A 25,507-nucleotide genomic window follows, 5' to 3' on the forward strand; every position below is an offset into this window, starting at 1 on the left:
CTGTGTTAAGTGAAGTGCTGACTGGATGTAATAAACAGGCAGGAAGCAATGACACAGCCAACATTCATAAAGTATAAAGTTAAACCTTTATTTTTATAGGCATACACTATACACAGCATTAACCTTCATGTTGTCCAATACTACTCAGGGAGACCTCATTTGAAATTAGCAAGCTTTCAATGAAGTACAGTTACAGTGCATTGCAAATGTATCCACGCTCCTTGTAGTTTAAGATTTGAAAATTTTACAGAATCAAATCAGTTTGTAGTGATTTTATGTTATAGACCAACACAAAAAGCATAAGGAAAAACATGCATATTAATTTTACAAATAAAAATGATAAATGTGGTGTGTTTGATAATCTGATGTCCATTATGTGTGGAGGAAAACCCCCAATTGCCATGTACTGTAGATTGTAAAAAAAATCTACATGGTAACCATGGAAACAGGCTTTCCTGGTTATGCTGACAGGTAAGCCTGTCAGAATAAAATTACAACAATTAAAACATCTAAAATACTGACTTGTGGCAAGTGGAAGTTCATTTTTCAGCAGACATTAGGCCAGCTGGAAAGTAGATACAATGCTTAAATGTTTATGTTCAATATTTTTCTCATTCAATCTCGGTTTAAGCTATTTTCCAGGGTGGAGCTGATGAAAATATCAGTCTTTTCATGTCCAAAGCTGGTGGAAAAATACCCCAAAAGTGGATGTATATGTGTCCAAATAATTGAAATGCTAAGTTGTTTCTTTTCACAATTATGGACTATTTTGTATTGATCTATTACATAAAATCCAACGTTGGTAGTTATAATGTGATAAAACAATATTAGGAGAACCAATGAAAGGAGAGTAAAAACCTTTGCAAGAAACTGTATAATAATGTGGACTTCAAAAAAAGCATGGTAAATTAAATGTTATACAATGGGTAATTTAGCTTTTTCTTACTTAATAACCTTTCTCTGTTTGTTTTATACAACATATCACATGCAAATTATATGAGCTTTTTAGTGAATAATCTTTTGGCACTTCTTTTAAATGTTAAAGGAAGACACTTACTCTTACTATTTTACTTTATTACCATGGTATGATGATGTTTATATGTTTGCTGTATATACAACGATCCGAGTACCAATTCTGGAATTTTGTGAGGCAAGACCTCTTCTTTGCCATCTTAAGTTACATTCATGTCAGTCGGTTTGTCATCTAGTTGCCTATTTTTGCAGAACATTGATATAAATGAGCTTATTTCATGGCAGAAATGTGTTAATGATGCAAGCTTTTCAGTGGAACAGTCAGGGTATAACGTTATTATCCACAATACTACGCGACCGAACAGGAAAAGCATCTGACTGAAGCTAAAGCACTTGGCTAACACGTTTAGTTGGTGATGTGTCAAAAGACAGCATATTCACTTCACTGATCTACATTATGTATGCTGAAAAAGCTTGCATAACGTACAGAGATGTTGAATGAAGGCCATATAGATATAGAAACAAAGCTAAGTCATGTCCACTTCCCGCTCTATTCCCACGTACTTCAGAGCATCAGCTTGGCTGTATCTGTGGGTGGAAAGAGTAAGTCAAGAAGCAAGTAATTGAGCAGGTAAAAATGCATAGACTGAATAAACTATTCTTCCTCTAATGCTACATTTAAAGTAAAGGCCTGCAACCCCACCTGTAGTCAAAGAAGAGCTCTTCCCCCTGCAAGATGGCTCGCTTGGCGAAGATTCCAATACGGTGGTCTCCATTAACCATCACAACTGCATTGGCAATAAGAGCAACATCAGTGAAGAAAAGTCTTTGGAAAACCTTGAATTCATTCTGCCAATGAAACACTCACCTTTAGCATAGCAGTTGGGATTAACTGAATGATTTGCAAATCGAATTTTGTTCCCCTTTCGTGTGGCATCCACTACAAAATCTGTAGAGACAGAATTAAAGGATTTGTTCAGAATTTTTCAAGACTTGTAGAGTTAGAATTGCAGAAGCAGTTCATATCTTTCCAGCAGAAGATACATCTAAAGCTAAAGTTAACAGGAAGGCTGAAGACAAAAGTGAGCTTCTATGATCTTAAATCAAGTCCAGTCTCAACAAATCAAGAGGAATTATGTGAACTTTTAAGTACCATTAAAAAGATTTGTATAGGAAGATTATTAATGAAGAATCTGATTTATTTATTATATTAGAAATGGTGGTTGATGGAGGTATGCCACCAACGATCTTCTTGGGTTAAACATGAACTGAGAGCGGAACATGAAAAGTGTTTTCCTTCTGACTAGCCAGCAGCTTCAGAGTCCAGGTGCAACAAAGTTGAATTTATATAATAAGTGAACGCGATATGAGTCTTTACTCCAATTAGGTATTACCTTTATAAGCTTAAAACAGAACATCACTTCAAAAGACCTTTCAAAGCAATTTCTAATTCCAACTTAAACAAATGGTAAAGCATTGCAGCAAGAATAGAAAAAACCTGCCGTTGTTCAAATTGAAAAGGAAGCTTGACATGTATTTGTCGTAAATCCTTCCTCGTCGGTCTGCCTCATCTTGAGAGATCAGCTGCAGACAGAAGTGAAAGAATTAAAATCAATCATAAGAAACTGAAAAAATCTAATTAAACTGCATGGACTTGCCTCTCCGCAGTACTCAGAGATAAATTCATTCTTCTGCACAGGCTCTTTGATGAATGTTCCCCAACCAGCAACATCTGATGGAGCCAGCAGCAGGTGCTGAAAGAGAAGCCATAAGTAGGAGTTTGCTTTCATGATGCACAACATCTGAATATCGGACCATTAGTGTAGCACTACTGTCTTTAACTTTCATGAACCTTTTTAAGGCCTCTTTGGATGCTGCAGTTCGTACAAGACACCACTTTGCTGTCCCAGTGGTCGGCAGCTCCACAGGTCATGCAGAGATCTGGGTCACACTCTCGTACGGCCAGGTAGCATGGACACTGCTTGGTGTTGCACTGGGTTTTACATCGGCAGCCTGGGAAACGGTTCTGGCCTGCAAAACATTTAGATACAAGGAAGCTGCTTGACCAGGTTCTAGTTCAATTGCTTGTTAACACATATAGTGACTGTCAATCGCATCCACAGAAACAAGGTAATGATGACTTGGTGAAGTTCAAACGAGCATTGAAAAGTGAATAAAACGGATTTAAGTGATTTTGTCCGTGGCAATTTCTTTGATGCAAGACAAACTACTCTGAGTATTTCAGAAACTGCTGATCTACTGGGATTTTATGCTCTTTTTGGGGTCTATGGAGGACCGTCCAAAAGAGAAAAAAAACATCCAGTGATACCTGGTTGACATCAGAGATGAGAGAATACAGGTCAGACCAGGTTGAGATTACAAAGGGCAAAAAGATGATGGCAGAAAATTATCTCTGAACATATGAGTCAACCTTAAAGCAGATAGAGTACAACAGAGAAGACCACACAACAGGTAACCCTAAAAATGAACTGCAACAGATTGGAAAAATATTGCTTGGACTAGTGGGTCTCGATTTTAGCCACAACATTCGGATGGGGGCATAAACAATGTGAAAGCCTGCATCTGTTTTGCCTGTGGGGGCAGTGGTACAAGGATGTAGGGGATATTTTTTGCACATTCTTGGGCACTTAGTAACAAATGAGCAACTCTTAAACACCACAGTATATACCCGAGTATTGTTGCTGACCATGTCCATTCCTTTGTGACCGCAGTGCACTGATATTCTGCTGCTATTATACAAGTAAGACAACATGTATCTTATTAATATTTGATATCTTGTTGAATAGTTGAAGTAAAGCCTTAAGGAAGTTCTGAAGGATAAAGGTATCTAATCATGTGTACCTTAAAGTGGTTGGTAAGGCCAAATAAGAGCCCTCTACTGGCAGAAATGCTGATGTATGTACAACTTTAAAGAGCGCAACATCCTCTGGGCAGAAAAAGGAAAACCTTGGGCAATAATAACCTAAATGTTTTATTCACAAGATAAAACTACGTATAACATAAGGCCCAGACATATTTTTGTTTCTCTTTGAGGTGCTCTTTAATCCCCCGTTTCTTTCCTCTCTGGGGTTTACGTGTCAAGCTTTTTCAGACTGAAAGAGTTTGACTCATACTGATGATGCTGTATATCAGCCACAGAGCCTCTGACATCCCTTTGATTCCTTTCCAAGTCTATGGAGCACACACATGTGGAAAAGAGGGCTGCTTCCTGTTTGGCAGCGGTGTTGCTCTGCTACGGGAAAAGGCGGCGTAACATGGAGAAGGGAGGAGAGTGAAAAAGGAAAAAAAGAAAAAAAGATTTTTTCCAAGCCTTTCTCTTTATCTGTTGTTAACCCTCCAGAGGGCGGATTGCGAAGCTGGTTCCACCACCATGTGGACGTTTTGGGAAAAGCTTCTCTGGGTCACACCTGCTGTAGTGAAAGCCTAATTATAAATGCAGCTTTGTGGTAAAACACAACAATCTATTCCCACCAAAAGATGATTTGCTCTCTGACCACTGCCAAAATACAGTTTATATTTCACATTCTGCATTTCTGTTTCTTTGTGACAAGAAGGACTCAAAAAAAATAAAAAAGTAAAAAATGATTTCAGCGATAACCATGGTAATGACCTGGAAGAGCAGACTGAATGCAACTACTGTCTGCGAGCGGCACAAGTAAGACACCCATTTTCTGGGAAACTCTTGACAGGTGAAAAGCAAACGGTGACACTCACACTCGTGTTCGCACTGACAGAACTTCTCGCAAAAATTCTGGGTCATCACACATGGGCAGGAGCTGTCGCATGGGTGGTCAGGGTGGTCACATGGCTGATAGTTGTACACCTGATTGGAGGAGTTATCTGGAGCAACATGGGGGGGGAAAGCAGAATGATCAGCGCTACAAGCTATGCTAAGTGTTCAAGGTCAAGGAGAAGCAAAAATCATATGTGAAGATAAATTTACCTTTTTTCAGCTGAATCTTTGCCCATAACCTACAAGAGCAAACAATTTAAGGCTCTTTACAAAACAAACAGATCCTATTTACAGACAGAAAAATACAATCATCAAATAACAGACAGATTAAGAGTACATAAACTAAAATTTAATTTTAGTTATTAATCAATGCTGTCACATTTATTTTATTAATCCAATTTGTAAAATGTTTTCTATCTAAAGAAACCTAGCAGATGGTATCAAGTCACTGACTTTACTCCTCCTGAATGGGCCTGTAGGGACAGTGGATAGTTGATTGCATAGTGTTATTGACTTTGCAGGCATCACTCATAACAAGCATGCATATCATGCCAGTAAACAGTAAGAACTCCCAGTAAGAACCACTGGCTGTGACCGAATGGGTTTGAAAGACCAGGTCAGTAACATAAAAAACCCTAAACCTCATAAAAGAAAAAATAGAGTTAATGGTGAATGATTGTGTTGTTTTTGGAACTGGATAGTATTTTATTTTCTACGCTGCAAATTTGCCATTACTGACAGTCTCTTTTTCCTATTTTCCTATTTTCACCTCTCTTTGTCTTGGTTTATTACCTAAAATTTAAATAAATTGCTTTTCAAGTTGGGTTTGAAATGTGACCAAATGTTGACAACCACAGGATATGAACATAACTGAAAAGCACTGTCACATAACAGGCAGCAACTTGCCTGTGTTTCCTTTTCTTCTTTTGAGGTGAGATGCCTCCATCTACCAAAGGGACCCGGTGGATCAGAACCTCTTTCGCTGCAAACTCGTAGACCTGTGAGAAAGGTCAACAACAGCCATGACAACCAGCAAACCAGTCACACACACGCACAATTACAACAACTTTGACCTCATAGCAATGACATTGTGCAATATTGTGCAACCTGTGTACACTACTAAATAATCTGTGTCAAAATGTCCTGCTTTGTTCCATCTTCTGCTTTCACAACCAGAGCGCAGCAACCAGATGCAAGAGTGGATCTGCACACACACGCAAACACGCACACACAAACCACCTCTGGCTGCCAAAACCCAGATTTGGCCTCTTCCCCAGGACACAGACATGCATAACGCTGCAGCTGGTTTCAGCATTTTCACAGAGTGAAGCAGTAGGCGGGACCTTCGCAACATAAGCAGAGCTATTACAGTCCAATACAGATTTCGTTGCTTTCTGATAAAAAGGGACCTCCAGGAGTAGAAATGAAAAAAAACAGGCTCTCTGACATGGATCGACACTGTAACACTGACCACTAATACAACTAAGAAAAAGAAAACAAAGAAAAAAAATATTAATAGCAGCCCAGAAGAGACTAAAATGACAGCAGATGTTGCCACTTTTAAGACTTAGATTACATGTAACTATGAGAAATGTCACATCTGGTAAGAATCCCTGTTTATGGGGCCACATGCAATATAATGTTCTAGTCAGTCCAATTAGGTGCACCATAAAACCACAAGCTCACTATGCATCTGTCATTACACAGGAACTAACTCAAATGTAAAAAAAAAAAAAACACACATCTACAGTATGTTTTTCACTTTGTGTCCAAACAACCATGTGTCATTTTAGGATAGGACAAAAAACAAATTTTTTTGGTAATTATTATAAAACAACATGTTAGATGTTAGTATATTTCTTTAGTATAGTTTACCTAATCAACAAAGACATTTAAGATGGGCTGTTTAAATACATCGAAGCAGAGCCCACTTAACGAAAGATGATATTGCTTGAGTCATTTAAATCTAAATTTAGGTTTGATCTTGACGAACCTCTGCACAACATTTTCCTTAGTTCAAATCACTTAATCACAAATATGAATAAAACTCTCCAGAAACACTGAGAAACAGACTAATAACTTGACAATGATTTTCTTAAAAATGATATTGCTAAACTTATACGTACCCATCATAGAAATCATGTAAAAAAAAAAAAAGAGTCAGTTTTTCTAACATTTACCTTGAAGCCCATAAAAAACCCTAAAATGCCTTTAAGGGGCTTAAAGAAAGCTCTTACAGCTGTTGAAACCATGTGTTTATGTCATACAGAAAGGAACTGCAAGCTTATCTTTCATAGGACACAAACCTTTGCTCTATATGAAAAAACATGAAGATTAAAGCTTGCCTCAGAAAACACCAAAACTTCAAGATTAGTGCTCTTAAGACAACATAGTCTAAAATTTGATTATTTGGACATTAGAACAGAGGATATAAGTTGCAAAAACCAAATACAACTCCATAAAATCCATCATGAATTCTACGGTATGAGAAGATTTGCGTGGGAAAACAGGAGACAGTTTGGAAAAAAAAAGTAAACTAAAGCAGAGTTGGAGACATTTTTGCTTTTATTTTTTGTTTAATGATTAAAACAAGGTCATTTTTTTGTTGTTCGAGTTCAGTGAAATCCCTTTCAACTGACATGTGAATATTTTGTAATGAAGTAAAAAGAAAAATGGTTATACAAAATGTGAGTATAACATTTTTACCTGTTTGCAGTTCTTGGTACCAATGAGACGTGCAATGGAGCAGAAGTTGTTAAAGTATGTGCCGTGCAGCACCCTGAAGAGTGACTCCTCAGCCCCAGTCCACTGCACCACACAGGACTCCTGCTGCTCCATTTCATCTTCACCTGGACGCGGCTTGGTTGGAGTCTGGCAGCGGGAATTTCCCTCTATTACACACACACACACACGCAGGCAAAAACACGGCTTTGTGAAAAGACAAGAAAAATTTTTTTTAATTCTTTTTGGAAAAGTTTTTGAAGATCTTACCTGCCTTTAAAACACATTCCTTCTTTTATTGTTGAATACTGTATCTTGTTATGCCCACAAACGCCAGGGTATTATATTTGGATTTTATGCGAAAGACCAAATTGTTTTCTAAATTTTATTTGTAAATAAAATGGTAAATTTGTCTTCAGCTTTGTTGGGTTAATAGCATGTAGAATCTAGAAAAGACATTCACTGCGATAACAGCAGCAGGTTTTTGTGCTGATTCGCAGCTTTGTAGAACTACAAACTGAATTTTTTTTGCTCGTTCCTCCTTGCAAAAAAGCTCATATTCAGTCAGATTATATTACATTACATGTTCACATGTTGCATTTTGCATGTTGGCCAAAAACCTCGATGTTGTTCTCATTTTCTCATCACTTTTTTTCACATAACAAAATAATTTCTGAATATTAAATTATTTAAATTAGACACTATCAATTAACATTTCTGGACAAGATGACTGTATTTCCATTGACACACACATATTTGATGGAAGATTTTGGATATTCAAAACTGATGCTCTTAACATCCCGAGGACAAGCTGGAGAGGTGAATGTTGCCTGGCAACAGGCTGAATGGAGCACTAGTGTGGCCACATGCTCCAGTTTCTTCATGCTCTGCATCAGTCTGCTGAACAATCTGTTTTTCCACATTATCTTTACACGTGTGATAAAGTGTGCTGAGTCACTGGCTAAGCTCCAGCAATTTCCCACACCGGCTTTAAGAGAGGAACTGATTGAAAGGAAGATGAAAGATTCAGGGGGGAAAATTAAGTCAAAAATCCAGTGGACGGTTCTCTTATTTCATTCTTTCCACTCTCTACATCAAGAATTAAGCAAGAAATGTAAAAAAAAAAAAAAAAAAAGAAAAAAGATGAGGAGAAGGCAGGGTTTGTATGGAGGCTGATTCATGCAAAAATAATGGTTGGTATATTTTGGTTGGCAACAGACAGCTGATATTGGGAGAAGATGTGAGATGAGAGAGCAGGATGTGACTTGAAAGCTGTAATTTGCAGCCAAATGTTCATATTTCAGACATCGAGCAGCGAGTCAGGCAACACAGTCATGCAGAAGCTAGGAAAATGGGGGGAGGTTTACGGTAAATGATGCATCTATTCATTGACTCAGTGCATCAGGTTTCTGGAAGCAAATTGTGTCTGTACTGTACAAACCCACAGAGCAGACAACTTTAATTGTCTACCTATAAACACATTATCACATTTATTTCCAAGTGGCTGCAATTATAGATTTTTTTCCCCTGCTTTTTGAAACAAGAAAAAAAAATCCCTCTTTCAGTAAGAGGAGTGCAATACCTGAGGAGGAAGTGGTTTCATGGTCACTTTCACCCTCCTTGCCTTCCTCAGCAGACCCAGTAGGTCCAGAACCGCTGGAACCGGCGGGTCGCTGCTGCCTCCGTCGCCTCCGAGATCTCTGCGACCGTAACATGTTCCGATCTACGAACTCTTTAGCTCCTTTCTGCACAAATGAAGTGTTGATGGGGGGGGGAAACACAATGAGCACTGAGATGTAGAACACATCCTGAGCACAGAGTGCATGGACTGGGTATACCTGTAACAGGAAGCAGTCTTCCCCACACGGTTCAGTCTCCATGCGGATCTCCTTGCTCTTCCTCTTGTAAACATTGGGTGTTGCATGAAAAGCTTCATGAACAGAGACAATGCATTCTCACTACCTGCTGCACGAATTGCAACATTCAATGCAAACATTAATAAAATATTGCAATCGTAATATATTGATCAGAGTCTTAAATCAAACAAAGAAAGGGCTATTACGGTGGAGGAAACAGTCGTATTTGAAGCAACGTCTACAGAAGAGCGTGTGGAAGGAATGCAACGACTGCTCCCTCTGCACAGATTTTGCAAAAGGCCCATCTAAGTTGGGAGTGCAGAGGGGGGGGAGTTTTACTGGGCCTGGTGGCTCCTGTAGATCCTTGTACCTGTGAAGAATATGAAAAACATGCCAAAGCTTTAAAGAAATAAGAGATGCACTGATCTGATATTAATATCTGTGTTGGTCAAGATGTTGAAAAAAAATTCTATATAGGTTAGCGGTGACAATGTGCCCAATCCATAAAGTTTGCAGAAACAAACTTTATGTTGCTAATTCACAAACTAATTGCTATTAAACCAATTTTTAAGTCACATTTTCACTTTGTACAGCCTGACTGAATTACTGGCTGACCTGCCTCAAATTGGTCAAAAGATATCAAAACCAATACATCATCCATTAATCTAAAGAAATTAAAAAATACAAAAGTCATCAGAACCTAAAATATTTATCCACAAATGGAGGACATATAGAAAAGTGATGACCCTTCTCAAATCATCCAGGGTGACCCAAAAGAACCCTGAAGCTGCATCTATAAAATTCAACGGTGAAAACTTGAAGGGAGGAAGATATGCAGATATGAAGATATTCAAGTAAGTTGCTGGAATTCAAAAAACTCTTCTGCAAACCAGAGTGGACTAAAGTTCCTCCACAGTCCTGCAAAAGAATCACCGCCTGCCGTTGTAAAAGCTAGATGGGATTTGTTGCCGCCAAGGTTGGCACATCCAGTTGGAGGGGGCAATTACTTATTCACATATGGCTATGTGGCTTTGTTTCCCTTAACAAATTAAATAACTGTTTGAAAACAGCATTTTGGGCTGACTTTCTTTCTTTGATATATTAATTCAGTATTGTTATATAGCCATTTGTTCATTCAAGCTGCCACAGGGTGTACTAACTTTTTCACATGACTGTAAGGAACAGAACAAATCTGAAAGGGGCCAAATACTTCTTATGCCACCATAGATGTTTCTAAGGTCTTTCAGCTCCTCACGCAACTATCCTTTGAGCATGAGAGCCAGAGAGGAACCCAGAATTCTTAATTCACCTCTAGCTGCTTACATCTCCATGGTGAACGCTAAGCAACAGACTAATGATCGCGGGGCAAATAGATCCCATTGACTACACTTTTCTTACTTTTCCTTCAGCTCCTCTGTGGTGCCCTTGTAGGGAAACATGGAGGCGATGGCTGTAAATATCTTATCGTTGGGGATCTTCTTGCTGCCGGACACATCCTTCACTTTTGGGAAACAAAGCAGGGGTTGTTACACAAGTGAACCAGATATGACCAAACATCAGGTTTTCATACAGATGCATAAACATTGATTATGCAACAAGGGTGTTTACACAATTCCGAACAAGACATTGTCTCCTATTTTCAAGAACAGATCAGCAGTAATTGTTCTTAACGGTTGTACTTTATTGTATTCTTGTAATTTGTAGCATCCTTGCACATGCATGCTGAGTGGATCCATTTCACAATTGTTGGGAAAGTGTGTAGTTACCACTAAATCCAAACACAACTCGGTAATAGGAGTCAGGGCATATCAGTGTCATGAACAAACAAGTTCCCTCAAACAAGGGAAAACAGGGTAGCTTTAAAGCCACCATGTCAGTTCAAGAGCTGCTGTGGCAGGACGACCTTGTGGCAGCTGCATGGTGTAAAAAAGAAGAACAGTATGTGCCTTGTTCACGCTGAAGCACTCTAAACACAGATACTCACCCTCTGTGGTGCCTCTTCTTTTTTTCCTGATTAATGTTCCAGCTTTAGTCTCTTCCGAGCCTTCCACTGAGCTCCTCCTCATCATCATCCTCTCTTCCTCTTTCTTCCCTGTAACCTCTGCTGCCGTCACCCCTGCGTCCTCCTCTTCTTCTTCGTCATGGTCAGAGTATTGGCTCAAGGCATCCACAAGCTCCTTAAAGATCTCGTCGCTGATGAACCCACCCTCTGGGACAGAAACAATTTTGTTTTATGTCTTAAGTCATGGGTTTATATAGAAAAACAATTATATAAACCTTCAGATTAAATACATACACAGCAATTACAGTGTCCTAAAAATGATGCATACATTTTCAACACTCGATATCACCAAAAACTTTGGAAATATTTTTGGTAAGTTTTTGGGATAAACCATCTGTGGTAAGACTTGAAGTTGGTATTAACAGATGCTCTCCATCCAATTTGACAAAGTTTAAGCTATTTTGAAAAGAAGAGTGGGAAACATCTGAAAATCTATTAAAGACATAGCATTTCCGGAATTCTGCGGTTGTAATGGTGTAATTGTGACGACGCCATAGGAAATAAATATATGTTTAAGGCTCTGCCTACCCCTGTCACCATGAACGCCATCATAGTTGTCAATGAGTTCCTCTAAGAAGGCCTCATCCTGTTCAAGCACCTCATCACCCATGTAGGGAATGTTGTGTAGGAACGTTTCATCCTCCACCTAAAAGAAACAACTCCTTTTGGTGCTTCATTCAACAAAATAACATTAAATGTTTCTAAGTGTTTTAAAGCTTAAAAACCAATACAAGTATACATCAGCCATGAACCGTAGAGTGCAAAAACAATATCAAAAGATGGTATATGATACCATGAAGTTGTGCTGCAGTGGTGACCACGAGTACATGAAAGGGATTCCTGCCACTGTAGACAGAGGTTTCATTGGAACGGCCTGAGAATTAAATCCCGGGAACCCAAACTCCACTGTACACATCTGGAAGAGGATCAGAGGTGAGGTGAACATGACCATACTCTGAATGAGTCTTCTGGATAATTATAATTAGACACAGATGCTGTTTTGGCTCAGACATGGAAAGCAAATGCATTACAGTGAAACTCAACAGCATGTGGGAACATAAAAATACCACTATATTTTCAAACTGTTTGGGTTATGAGCTCACTTAAGTCATCAGTTCCCTTTGTCACTGCCTACTTAGGCTCCATTTATCCCAATCGCTCTCTTTTAAAAAAAACGTACCTTCTTATTTGCCAGAGATCCAGTAAAGGTTGAGACAGGGATGGCCTGAATCCTGAGCTTGGACCACTCTGTATTCAGGAGATTAGTCTGCAGCTCAATTTTTTGCCTGTTTGACATGAACAAGCTCTGGAAACACAAAAAGACCAAATCAGATAAAACTCAAATGGAGGGGATAAACTACATACATATAGAAGTCTCTTTCCAACGTTCACAACCATTAATCTATTATCCATGTGTCAATGACTGATTTAACCCACCTTGACCTCATCTACTTTTTTAAGGCGTTTTAACTGGCGAAGGCGCATATACTCAGACTTGACCCTCCTTCTCCACTCTAGGAGACTGCGGGAAGGGGTAAAAGAGCCAGGCTGAGGCCTTGGAGTTGATGGGACAGCACTGGTGCCAGAGGCCGGGGCTGCAGCAGCTGTTTCTTCCATCATTCCTTAAAAAGCCAAAAAGAGTATTCAGCAAGCAAGTTGAACCTTGCAGCAGATTCAAATTTTCCATTGTTGGTCTGTTATCTGGCCTACAAAGTACAGCAACAATTTTATCTTTTGTAGTAGTTTTGTGAGATAACCCATATAGTTTTAAAGTCATCCCATTCGTTTTTTCCACACAATTAACATTGTGTGAAAAACTGACTAGAATATCATGCCAATAAACTTTACCAGACAGATTCAAATTCCACATCTTATGCAGCACCAGCCATAGGTTTCCATACACTCACTATCAGCATTAATGTCATAGTGATGCTTTTAATATATTATTTCTTATGTCTAGAATTATATTACAGCAAACAGCTTGAATTGTGTGCTCATGTTTAAATTTGATGTACATTTTCTAGCATCATACTGAGGGTCTACAACTGCCAGAGATACTGTTGGCTGACGCAATAAAAAAGAAGAAGTACTATTCTCAGATTCTTTAATTTCAACTCAAATCAAACACTAGAGATTGGCTGTAATCTGAACTCCACTGGTTGTTCAATCAGGACACCGACCACAAATACAGATAAAAACTCTCTGGAAAAGAGGCTGGAATTAACTTTAAAATGCATGTCATCAATCTGCAACTCATAACAGACGTTATTTCGTCAAATATTAGTGTGAACATGTGCATACACTTGACTTTCAATGTTAAATCTCAGACAAAATCCAACATTGTGCATACAATTCTTGTTTTTTAATATGATATAAAGTTATTCTATTTAAAAAAAAAGGCTTACATACATCCATGTCATTCATGTTGAAGATAAGGGCATCAACATTAAGTCCTGTATGATCCTAATGATTGTATGAAATATAGTTAAAGTCAGTTGATCATAAAATGCAAATTAGTGAAAAAAAAAGTTGTTAAAGTAATTTATTCTTCAAGAAGCCTTCAGTGTGACACAATCTCGTTTTCCAGAAGAATGCACTTCCCTATTTACCCTAAATGTAACCCTCTTTGAAATACTGCCCCCTTCTGTTGGCAAAACAAAACTGCCATCCTCTGGAGAAAACAAGCCTACCGTCCGGGTGATTTAAACTGCACCATGTTTTCTAATTATTTTTAAAGGGCGGCCATTACAAAAGCAGTGGGCAATTATTGTGGCCTGTAAATAAGGTCTAAGAGTTAAACAGCGTGGAGCATCCACATTGCTACGAAGTGGGCGTGCCTCAACAGAGCAGAAAAGTGCGTAGCACAGTTTTTCTGTGCTTCATCATGGCCCGAGTGAGCATCTACATCACTGTTTGCGCCAGAACCCCATCAGAAATAAGCATTAAGGCAAAACTTAGCGCCCAAATCAGCGATGGGGGGGTTTGATCGAGGAGGAGGAAGCTTGCAAACGTGTGGTTACAACGCAGATGAAGTGCGCTGCGTCCTCTGGGTGCAGCCACGGCAGCTACACGGTGCCCATTTAAATGGGGAACACTTCAGCGACGTGCCCACCCAAGCTCCACAATGACGGCGCGGCATTCTGGCACACGCGTGTGTGCACGTCTACATCCACACAGCAACTGTCGCGGTTATTAAATACCTTTAAATCCTCGCGTCCTCTCTGTTGCGACAACAGCCCCGCAATGCGATCAAGTCCCTCTCTGTACGTGTGTGTAGGAAAGAGAGCGAGAGAGAGAGAGAGAGAGAGAGAGAGAGAGAGAGAGAGAGAGAGAGACAGAGAGAGAGAGTGTGTGTGCGTGTGTGTGTTGGTGTGTGCGTGCCGGACAAATTAAGGCTGTCTTTGGTTTGGATCTGACGCAGGTATCGTCTCCATACGTGGGGATGTCAGAGAAATCCCAGCGTTGTCCGCGGACATGGTGCTGGAGGCTTGTTGTTGTAGCTTACGAATAGCTACGCACTTAGCTCAACCCAAGAAGGATAGTGACGTATGTATTATGATGCAGCCTTTCCAAGAAGAGGAGCCAGGATTTATGCATATTCTGCGTCTTGGGAATAAAAAGTAGCTCGGAGCAGCCGCGTCTCAGCCATTACTCGCACACTCAGGAACTGATTAACTGTTGGGAGGGTTATGGTCATATACATACGCAAGCATAATTCTCCTTAGGCCTGCGGTTAGTGGTCAGACCTTTAAAAAAATATTAAATTCGACCGCCTGTAGGTATAAAATGCAAGCATTAAAATACATTGTGACAAAAAAAGACGATTAAAAACAGCAAATAGCCCATAAAACGAAAAAAATAACACAGCATATCTTACAACAGAAACAACCCTACAATATATATTACTGGTTTACAGACTAAAGTCATAATGATGAAGTAAGAGCTGAAAACCAGCTTACAGTTTTATAAAATTCCAACGGACTTCTGTCGAGAGGGAAATCAGCCTTACTGCGGTTCAGCTTTTCTCCTGCAGAGGGCGCTCGATACATTTTTCTTCTCTGTGGGAAAAGACAGCGGGCTACGTGCAAATCACAAGGATGCCAGAAAGATCTTGGTGTGCTACACACATTTCTAATGTAGAGCAATAGCTGAACTAACCATAAAAGCGTTGCTATCGGAAGGACAAAAATCTGAATTTTTTTTTTGTCTCACACGGCTACAAATAAACACATCATTCTACATTAAATCGATGCCTTGAATCCTCAGGTTGATGCACATATGATTTTTTAAAACTCTTCTGTTGTCAGTTAATCATCAAATTTAGGTGAAAATATGTTTATTCTTTTTACCCTTTCATTACCTCTAGTGTTATTTCAGCTTTAGCCTTTTTGAGTCCTAGGATTCTAGTGCCTACAGGTGATTACCAAGGGTAGGCTCATAGGAGAACAATGTTCCTTGCAACTAATGGTAATTTAGACAAAATATAGACAAAATAATATGACTGGAATGTAGTTTAACTGTGAAAGGAAATCAAAGCTCAACCATGTAATTCGTTAAGGACATTTAAGTGACAAACACAGTCCAAAAGATTAATTTGAAGGTTTGGTGGGAAAATCCTACAGAATCATCTTGTTTTAAGGTTGAGAAAACAAAGATCATAAGGTCAGTAAGCCACATGTAAAATATTTGATTAATTATTTTACATGTGGATTATCACTGGGAAAGGTGATAATTCTGCACATTTATAATTCCTCTACATCTGTGCCCACATCAATATTCTCTTGAGAAAACCAAAGCTTCACTTTCATGTTGCTAAATATCTACATTAGGAGTATTAACATTTTCAGTTAACTGGAAAAACAATATTTGTCCAATGATGAAAGCTCAAAAATACAACTTACCTAACAGTTTTGCACATATAGGCATTTGAGTAATTATCTGAATTTACACACAAAAACCTTGTTTAACACACAAGGGGGCACTATATGACTAGTTCTTACAGGATAACACAATCTGTGATAATAAAACGTTATTTAAACAAGATTAGTACACTTAAAATCATGCCCCCAACACATACCAAGCTGTATTTTCTTCTGCCTTGTGTTTACATCAAGCAGTTTTTACTTTTTATTGAGCATTTAGAGAGAAAATTAGGATTGAGAAACTTTTCTAGATAAAATTTCAAATTTGGTGGTGTTTGATGCAGACCGTGCAATAGTGATACTGAACTGTCAAACAAAAGCAAACACTCACAGGAACACAACGCTTAGAGATAAAGGCAGCAATAAGGAGGAAGTTTTTCTTTCTGTATTATGTAAACTCGATGTGTTGATGTTGGCGTGTGACTGACCTAAATATTACAAGCCAAATAGTCTGAAACAAAAAGGTTTTGAGAATGAAAAGATGTTCAAGACAAATAACTCTGCAGTCAAGAAAGATATCTAATTAAAAAAAGCTACACATTTGCTTTAACATTCTTGAACATTTAAAACCTATTTAACATTATTCCTTTTTAAAAAGTCAATTCATCTATGTAATTGTGCTCACAAGAATGCCTTTGATATTTAAGTGCGCGTTTCTTTTTTTGAACACTCTACCCTCTACATGAAACTGTGCTCTCAATGTTAAGTGAAATGAAATGTGGGAGCAATTTTGGCATGAGCTATATGTGGCTTTGTTCCAAGCCCAGCAGCTGAGAAAGAGCACTTATTCTTCAATGATACAGAGAAACACTTCAGTTTCAGACCAACTCCCCTTGCTACCTCTCTTTTACCACAGACGTTTAACGTGACGTTAGCGATGACGGGAACAAGGAGGCTGTTTGTCTTCAACGTTGATGATACGCCACAGAGCAGATAAAGAAAGGACATTCCTTATGTGAATCATGCACAGTAAATCTTGATTTACAGCAACAAATTAAAAAAATAATAAATTGGAAAATGTGCCGCCAAACGAGAAATTAAAGGGGAACTTCAATTTCTCGTTTGGAAGAGTAGAGTCGCTTTTAAAAGATTAGAAATTAAATGTTAATCAACATTTTGATGTGTAACAACAGCACTTGACAATTGTTGACTGCATATTCTACAGCTTTGATTTTTTTTTGTGTATTTTTATGACGTAAAGCATTTTGAGCTGTCTTATTGCTGAAATGTGACATAAAACAAACTTCATTGATTGATTGATTGATTGATTGATTGATTGATTGATTGATTGATTGATTGATTGATTGGGTCCTCTGTATCATGGTTGGCTCACTTGATCAATATCTCTCGCACAACTTTTGCCCATGAATATGATCTTAGTTTAACTTCTATACTGAGAACATGTTCCATATTAATTAGTCTAATAAAATAAAACAGATTTTAGTCTCAACTCTATCAATTAACATTTGTAATCAATTATCTTCAGATTACAAATGCTAAAGGAAAGATTGAAATTAGACTAGACTATATACTGTTTTCACATTTGCAGTTCTGTCGAAATTGAATGATTATTTTGAAACTTATAGAATTGTAGAATCCATAACTAAGTTACTAAAGATCACATGCTTTATTATGCCACTTTTGGCCTGTCAATTTGAACAACTTTGACATTGTCACAGTAAAACTGATGAGGATTTGGGAGTTTGTCCCAAAATCAAACTGTCTCCTATTTCTGGGAGCTGATTTTGGAACTTAGTTTGTGCAGTCTCAACACTTTTGTATCTGATGCTCTTAAGATTAGAGGCAATAAGTTTGATGATGATACATTTGTGAAAAGATTTTATGTATGGTTGAAGATAGTGTGTCAACTTTACTCTTGAAAACTGTTGCTGTGACAACAAATTATGTTTAATTTCAGTTTTGCTGTTCAGTTCTCTTATCAAAGAAATAAGAGAGCAGTTTCTTACCCCCACATGTAATTTTCTCCCATCTAATTTCTTTTATCCATTTTTTTTGATTGGTCAATTTCACATTCTTGCATTCTGCTCCTCTAATGCCACCCCACATTTTCTAGCTTATGCAAATCCACCAGCTAAACTACTTGGACCATTTAAAAGAAGAACCTCCCTCATTATTATTTTTATTCAATCAGTCGATCCTGTTATCTGGCCAGGGAAAATTTCTTCCATGACTTTTATTTTTTAGAAGTAGAAATAAAATGCATCATAACACCACAAAGACCAGGTTTACAGTAGTTAGGTTTGGATTAAAATTGAAACAAGAAGAAGAAAAATGAAAACAAATGGAAGAAAAAGAGAATTACAATTCTTTTTGTAAATCACAGTTCTGTCAGTTAACTGTTGATTGAACACCTTTCTTAAACTTAAATCATTGTTTGTTCTCCTATTATCAGAGGAACAGAGAAAGACAAAGAAAAGAGGGGAGAATAAACATGATTAAAAAAAACTCTTCATGGTTTCACAATTCCTGAATCAAAATCCAGAGAGAAACTGGTGATGACTTTGTACCAGTGGAGCACAGCAGTTGTAACATTATCAGAAACTCTTTACCCCATGTGGTGAATCCGCCCATACTAGGAAGTGAGGCTTTCCTGTTGTTTCTTTTCCTTTTTTTAAGCCTTCCTGTGGAAAGGTTGAGATATGTAATCCCTACCCACTGGTGAAGATGAACAGAGCATTGTTCAGCAAAATGACTGTCACCAGATTCTCTCTTGTGTTCTCTGGCTGCTTAGTGACTCTTCTCATTTGGGGTAAGTGATATTTATTTTCATTGTCCGTTTATGTATTAGGGAGAAGCAATGTTTACTCTTCATCTAATTTCTCAATAAGAAATCTTTTTTGACTTTACGCAGGGAAATTACATGTAGAAATAAACCAAACAACTGGTATGTTGCAGGTTATTCTTAAATGTGTTGACCAAATACATATCCAAATAAGAATTCAGTAATTATTTCTGATCATGTGTAAGATTGTTAATAATGCTTAAAAATAATAAGATTTCTGTCATATGAATAAGAAAGCTCCTCCTAATGTTAAAACATTTGTTTTAAATATGTTTAAATGTCCTTGTGTTGAATATATTAAGACTTCCTTAAAGAAGTGGGAGACAAAGGGAGGATGCACTGACTCCCCATAGCGTGGATCTCGCTATTTCCTTCATCCTCCACACTTTCTCACACATTAAAAAACGCGTAAAAACAGCTGTTGACGAAATATAAGTTCAGTAACAGAGCATTTTATATCTTACCTTGACTGTATGTCTTTGCACTGCCAAAATTTGGGTTTCCTTGTTGCAGGATGCACAAATGTAATTTGTCTGGATAATGAGAGCGCAACGGTGCAACCGCTCACAGCAACAGTGAAAACAACAGGTATGTGTGGATTTTTAAAGAAAATCAAAAATAAATCCTCTTGCATGTTGATCGATGTTTTTAGCCCATGAATTTCTTCATGTAGGCTATAATGAAACACAAACAATAGATAACAGTGAGTTTGATTTTGTTTTCTTTGAGCTGTTTACTGTGTCGCTGTGCGACGCTAATCAATTCAAGTGCAGTGAAAAAAATATTTGCTGCCTTCTTAAAATACAAAATGCAATTTTCAAAAAGATCTTTTCATTTATTAATGGAAAAAATAAATCCAAACCTATGTAAAATAGTATTTTCCTCCAAAAACTTGTAATTGGTTATGTCACCCTTGATGGCGACAGCTCCCATCAAGTCTTTGTAATAACTGGAAATGAGTTTTTTACATGGCTGTGGAGGAATTTGGACCCACTGTTCCTTGCAGGACTGCTTTAAGTTTGTCACACCGGAGAGTTTTTGAACATAAATTTAAAGTCATGCCATGGCTTTGTGATCAAACTTAAGCCTAGACTCTGACCAGGCCAATCAGAAACCTTCATTTTGTTGTTTTTGTCGAGGCATCAGATAACAACCTTATTATCGGACTTATTATTTTTTTCCTATAGCACATACTTAAAGGTTCAAGTTTTCCAAAACCCAGAGCCCCAGATTATCACACTCTCACCACCATGTTTGCAATAATTTTACACCAGATAAAGTGGAGATTCAGATAATATGATCTTTCAACTTTTTGCATGACATATTGTTTATATACACATATACATTGTAGAAACTTTAGGAGGGATGGATCAATATGATTTCTATTTTATATGTTGTAGAGTCACAGATGGTGAATATGGAAGCATTTCTCCTGGGGGCTTGTTTGGGATCACTTCTTTGAAATTATTTGTTTGTCCTGGAACAAACAGAACCCAGAAAACAAATCTTGCAGACTCTGTTTTCCGTGGGGACATCTCCTTGTGTGTTTTGTCAAAAGGATCCAAGATAAACTCCTGAGGAGGTCTCCACTAGAGGGGTCACCAGCAGTAGACGTGAGGCCCCAAACGGCTTCAGGGTTAGAGGTTAAACGAAACCTCATTACGACACCCCCCACCTGGATCAACTTCCTGACTTTGTTCGTCATTCACCCCATGCAACGTCAGTGATCAACGCATGAACTCAAAGTTGTGAAACAACTGGAACTTGGAGCAGAGCCCCTTTCGCTGTTCCTCATCCTGTGCCTTACTATTTTTTTCTTTCTCCAACTGTCCCCCCACCCCTTTCCCCTGCCAACACTCCCGAATGTGGGCTCCTCCTCTGCTGAAAAGACACATTTCCTGATGTCATTACTAAATCAAAATGCTGCTCCTCAGCAAACAGATGTTACATGGGGTTGAACATATAGTTTCTATAACATTAATTTAAGTTGTGAAATGTAAACTGTAGATTTATATATGTATTTCTTTTTGTGTTTGATCCTCCCTCACTCAGCTTTTTAAAGCTCCAGTGAGGAACTACCCAGCAGATTTGCAAAAATCATGAGCTCTTTATGAGAAAAAAACAAAAACAAAACATAATTACATCTGATGTGGACATGTTATGTATTCCTTGCCAGCATAGATATATAATGGTCTTTTGAGTCTCATGGCTGCTCCAGAATAATAACTTATTCCATCTTTTGTTTAATTAACCTAAATATGAAATTGTGGATGTCTGCACAGCACACCCTGCAGAGTCATGATTAAATCCACCCCAAAACACTAAGCCCTAAATGTTTACTTATGTTTCCTATTTGGCAGAGGCAGCCCAAAAGGCAAATAAATCACATGCTGTGAGCTGGCCAGGCCTTTTCGACTGTGAGAAACTGAGACTAAAAAGCAGAACAAGAGTTAAAGAGTAAAGGGTTTTCAGATGTGAGTCCAGCCCCAGCTTGGGTGTGCTCTTTTTATTTGGGAGAATAGAGAGGACAATCTTTTCTGCCTCCACCCCTTTAAAAAAAAGGAAGAAAAACTAAAAAAAAAAAAAAAAAAGTGTGTTGAAGAGGCAAAGAGCTGCTGCCAAGGCGCAGGGCCATCAGACAGATCTTCGAAGAACATCTGCTATCCGTGGGTAACATTGTTTGGACATCTGGTAACCGAAGATAACCCTGTTGCGTTTCCTGTTATGCCTCGCTATACACATTCTGGAAGCTTCATCATTTGGGGAAAAGACACCTTTATTCTTTTTTTTCTGACATGAAGGGAGCTGTTGGTTTCATTGGGGTATTCCTCTCCTTTCTCTCTGGTGAGTGTGTGGTCTTCCTTTCGCAGCTGCCGTCGCCTCACCAACAGTTGTGTTAGAAGAATTTGTGAGCTAAAACAGGCAAAGAAATGTCACAGTGATTCGAGTTGAATTAGAAAGATGGTGTGTTTTGTGTTTTCTGCCTTTTCTTGTCAGAAGTACACGTTTTAATCAGAAAATGTTTTTCCATATCTCTCATTTAGAGATCTCAGGACACCAACTGCAATTTCGTAGGTGGCATTTCTTACATACAATGCTAATGTAACATAAGTCTTTACAAAAAAATGTAATTTTGCAACTCTTAAACATCTTAAACTGCTCTTATTCTCTTTGGATGTTTTCTCACATACTCTCCTTTTAATTCCACTTCTTGCAGCTTGTGTGGATGATCCCTATTGCCACAGTGTGTGTAAGATCTGCGAGGATCACTATGGTGAACCATCAATGGAGTGTCTTTCTTTTTTATTTGATGACTATCTGAATTATTTCAATAAGCAAATGAGCTCACTAAACTCAACTGACTGGTGCGTCTGGGATAAAGTGAGCAGGTAATCTCATTTACAAGTCACTAACTTTTACATCAGAGATATTTCAAAACCTATGCTGACATCAAACATTTTTATCTCATTTTATTTTCTGCAGCTTCTACAGCAACTTTAGCACATACACCGAGAACATATCTGACTGTCTGGGGATCCCATGGCCGAACTCACTGGTGGAAAAGCTCTTTGTCAACATCCACGCTGCGTATTTCAAAGCATGCCCCACAGAGGAGTTTAGTGACCCACCTCCAGGAATCGTGTTTGCCCTGGTGATCACTCCCATCTGCCTGATCCCAGTTATGGTCAGCCTGGTGGTGATCAAGACGAAAAATGGGGATGGCACATCCTGATTGGAACACTAAATATGACCTCTGGTGTTCATTTTTCTGCTTTACCATGCTTAGACTGCTACTGTTCCTTCAATTCTCCAAAAATCCTGCAGAGGTCTCAGTGACTCAGGACTTAAAGGAGTAAATGCTTTGCTGCTTCGAATGATGTCTGTTGAATGACAAGTGTCTTCTTTGTTAATGAAATGATCAATGTACTGTGGAATAACAGTTTCCTGTTTACTGTATTTACACTTTATAGGGATGGTTCAGTTTTTTTGAAAGTGGGGTTCTTTAGAGTTGCCATCAGCTGTCAGCACCTTACCTCAGGTGGACAATGCTTAGAGCACTTCTTACAGATCCAGAAAGAGAAAAGTGGAGTCCATCATTCTGAATCAGTTTAAAAAAAAGTTTCACAGCGACTCAAAAAAGTTACTTAGGTGGTTATTTAACATGAACGCCCATGGCCATTTATGATGAAAACTGTATTGATTGATGATCCATATCAGTAACATTGTGACATTCTTAGCAGAAGAAAGATTTAACCGATCAGTGAGATCTGATTTGATGCTAATGGAATAGGATGTAAAGCCATAAGGCTGCATTTTCTCAAACTACTGACCATGAAGGTCAAATAAAATAATGCAAGAGAAAAAAAAAGGAATTCCAGTGAGCTACTTTTTTCATTATAAGATTGTTTCAGGATGAAAAATATATATTTTCATGCTAGTTCCACTTGGCCTGCATGTTAGCAAGACTCATAACTTTTTTCCTTTTCTTAAACTGAAGGGACGCTTTGATCTCTACTTTGTCAAAACACTGACAGCTGATAGTTACTCTGCAGAATCCCACCTCAACGTCCCAAACTTTCAGTTTAAGAAAAAGGCTGTGAAAAAGTGTTATTTTTAAACCGACCTAGTCACAATGTTGCGTTCTGTTTGTATTTGAATGTTGGATTTTCTGATTTTCCGTACATAAATACAACAGAAATCTGTATAAAGTCAGAATTTTGACTTGGAAAGTTGGAGGTGTTTGATGAGTCCTGGGTTCAACAGACATGGCTATAGCACATATATTTAATTTTGCAGATGTAAACCCAGTTTTAAAATTTTTTTTAATTACCACAATTCTTTTTGTTGTGACATAGTGCTGGACAACATTTTGTGGTGGACATGTTCATGTTTCAATGCAGAACATGGAGAGGAATGCATCATTATTCAATCATATTACTGTTACTGGTTAGCGCTACTATTGGAAAAATCCCAGGGGTTTTCCAAATTGCGTCTGGAACACGATTACTCCTGATGGGACAGTATTATCAGCTCCAGCCTCCAAAGCAAATAGGATGCAGCATTAAGTATTGACTCAACCATTATCAGCACAATATTCTGGAATTAAACCTTAATATAAACCAAAAAACATATATTTAGTGTTGTTAGTGATGACAAAAAGCTTCAGAGCTTGCCGTTGTAAAAGTAAAATAACATTTTCAGTGACAGTCCAGGAATTAGCTTCGACTGTTCAGAAAATTATAAATTAGCAACATAATTTTTTGGTGCTCAAACTGAACTCGGATCAACGTCAAGTTTGATCTATGTTTGATCTGTGTCAATATGACATGGAAATTAAGAATTGTTGAATGTATTCGTCTTAAGGGGGTTCAAAGGTTAAAGCAACTGGAGCCCAATTAAAAGGGAGTGACCACTGCAGTAGAGCTCCCCATGCTGTTTTTCTTTCAGCAACAAGGATTCTGCCTTTTATGTAATATTAGCAACTCATAAGTAAATAATTGATAGTTTAACTTGACCCGGACAAAAGACATTTATCTGTCTGTGCAGACTAGTTATATACACTGAGTGATGACAAGAAGATCAATCTAAGTTTCTTTGCTTGTAACATGATAGCGTTGACATGTGTTCAGTTGTGGATGACAGTAAAGCCACAGTAAGTGCTTTCAGATTTGGAACAAAACGTGTATTCAAATGCTTTCCTTTAAATTTGTTGTTGTCGAGAACAAACGGATGTAGTCCGCGACTTCGAGGAATACGTCCAGTCTGTTCTCACACCGTGTACTGCGCACATATCTGTATACTTTTTTTTTGTTTTGTAAAGTATTAAATCTAAATGGATATTTTACCGTCCAAATAAACTGATCATAAAAATACTGGTTGTTTATTTGGCTGTGCTGCAGGGAAAATATTTGGAAGATAATAATGCGAATACAACTTTTGGAAATGGAAAGACCCTGAGTCCAACTCAGTTTTAAGACAACTAACAGGATTGCAGCATCATTCTGTTAAAAGTATCCTCTCCACTACACTTTTGTTTGATGAACCACCACATATGGCCATGTCTTCCCCCCTTCATGATATCTTCAGTGGGGAGTATATTGTTCTACAGTTTCTGTGCTGTGTGAGTCCTGATGTAGTCAAGGAAGCCGTGACAGCAGCCATGCATCACACCCTCATCTGGCACAGACACACACACACACACACACACACACACACACACACACACACACACACACACACACACACACACACCCACACACACACACACACACGCGCACACACACACACACACACACACACACACACACACACACACACACACACACACACTGCACTGAGAGCCTCTGTTTAATGCCTGTGAGTGTGTCCTTGTGTGTCTGGGCTGGGCTATGTGGGAAAGTGTGTTTTGTGACCTTT

The 25,507-nt window shown here is 38.3% G+C and overlaps 2 protein-coding genes across 3 annotated transcripts; one reads left to right on the top strand and one right to left on the bottom strand.

The window, feature by feature from the left end:
* Positions 1-67: 67 nt before the first annotated feature.
* Positions 68-15,422, bottom strand: ezh1 (enhancer of zeste 1 polycomb repressive complex 2 subunit). 2 transcript variants are annotated; one of them, XM_008415847.2, is made up of 20 exons: positions 15,325-15,422; positions 12,803-12,987; positions 12,546-12,671; positions 12,159-12,281; positions 11,894-12,011; positions 11,288-11,512; positions 10,702-10,804; positions 9,510-9,673; positions 9,286-9,377; positions 9,030-9,192; positions 7,433-7,617; positions 5,633-5,724; positions 4,937-4,965; positions 4,708-4,833; positions 2,825-3,003; positions 2,631-2,726; positions 2,475-2,556; positions 1,841-1,921; positions 1,676-1,760; positions 68-1,560 (listed from the first exon to the last, which is right to left on the bottom strand). In XM_008415847.2, the coding sequence occupies exons 2-20, from the start codon at positions 12,983-12,985 to the stop codon at positions 1,500-1,502; spliced, it is 2,313 nt and encodes a 770-aa protein (XP_008414069.1). In that variant the 5' UTR covers positions 12,986-12,987; positions 15,325-15,422; the 3' UTR covers positions 68-1,499. The 2 variants fall into 2 exon arrangements, with proteins under 2 accessions (XP_008414069.1, XP_008414068.1); XM_008415846.3 differs by lacking the exon at positions 15,325-15,422 and adding an exon at positions 14,566-15,057.
* A 3,494-nt stretch (positions 15,423-18,916) lies between these two features.
* On the top strand, positions 18,917-24,963 carry ramp2 (receptor (G protein-coupled) activity modifying protein 2). Its single transcript, XM_008417037.3, has 5 exons — positions 18,917-19,057; positions 19,604-19,678; positions 22,135-22,161; positions 22,308-22,479; positions 22,574-24,963. The coding sequence occupies exons 1-5, from the start codon at positions 18,973-18,975 to the stop codon at positions 22,821-22,823; spliced, it is 609 nt and encodes a 202-aa protein (XP_008415259.1). The 5' UTR covers positions 18,917-18,972; the 3' UTR covers positions 22,824-24,963.
* Positions 24,964-25,507: the final 544 nt, after the last annotated feature.

The sequence above is a fragment of the Poecilia reticulata genome, chromosome 8, assembly GCF_904066995.2.
Source record: "Poecilia reticulata chromosome 8, P_reticulata-male-v2, whole genome shotgun sequence".
In the NCBI taxonomy this organism is placed as follows: domain Eukaryota; kingdom Metazoa; phylum Chordata; class Actinopteri; order Cyprinodontiformes; family Poeciliidae; genus Poecilia; species Poecilia reticulata.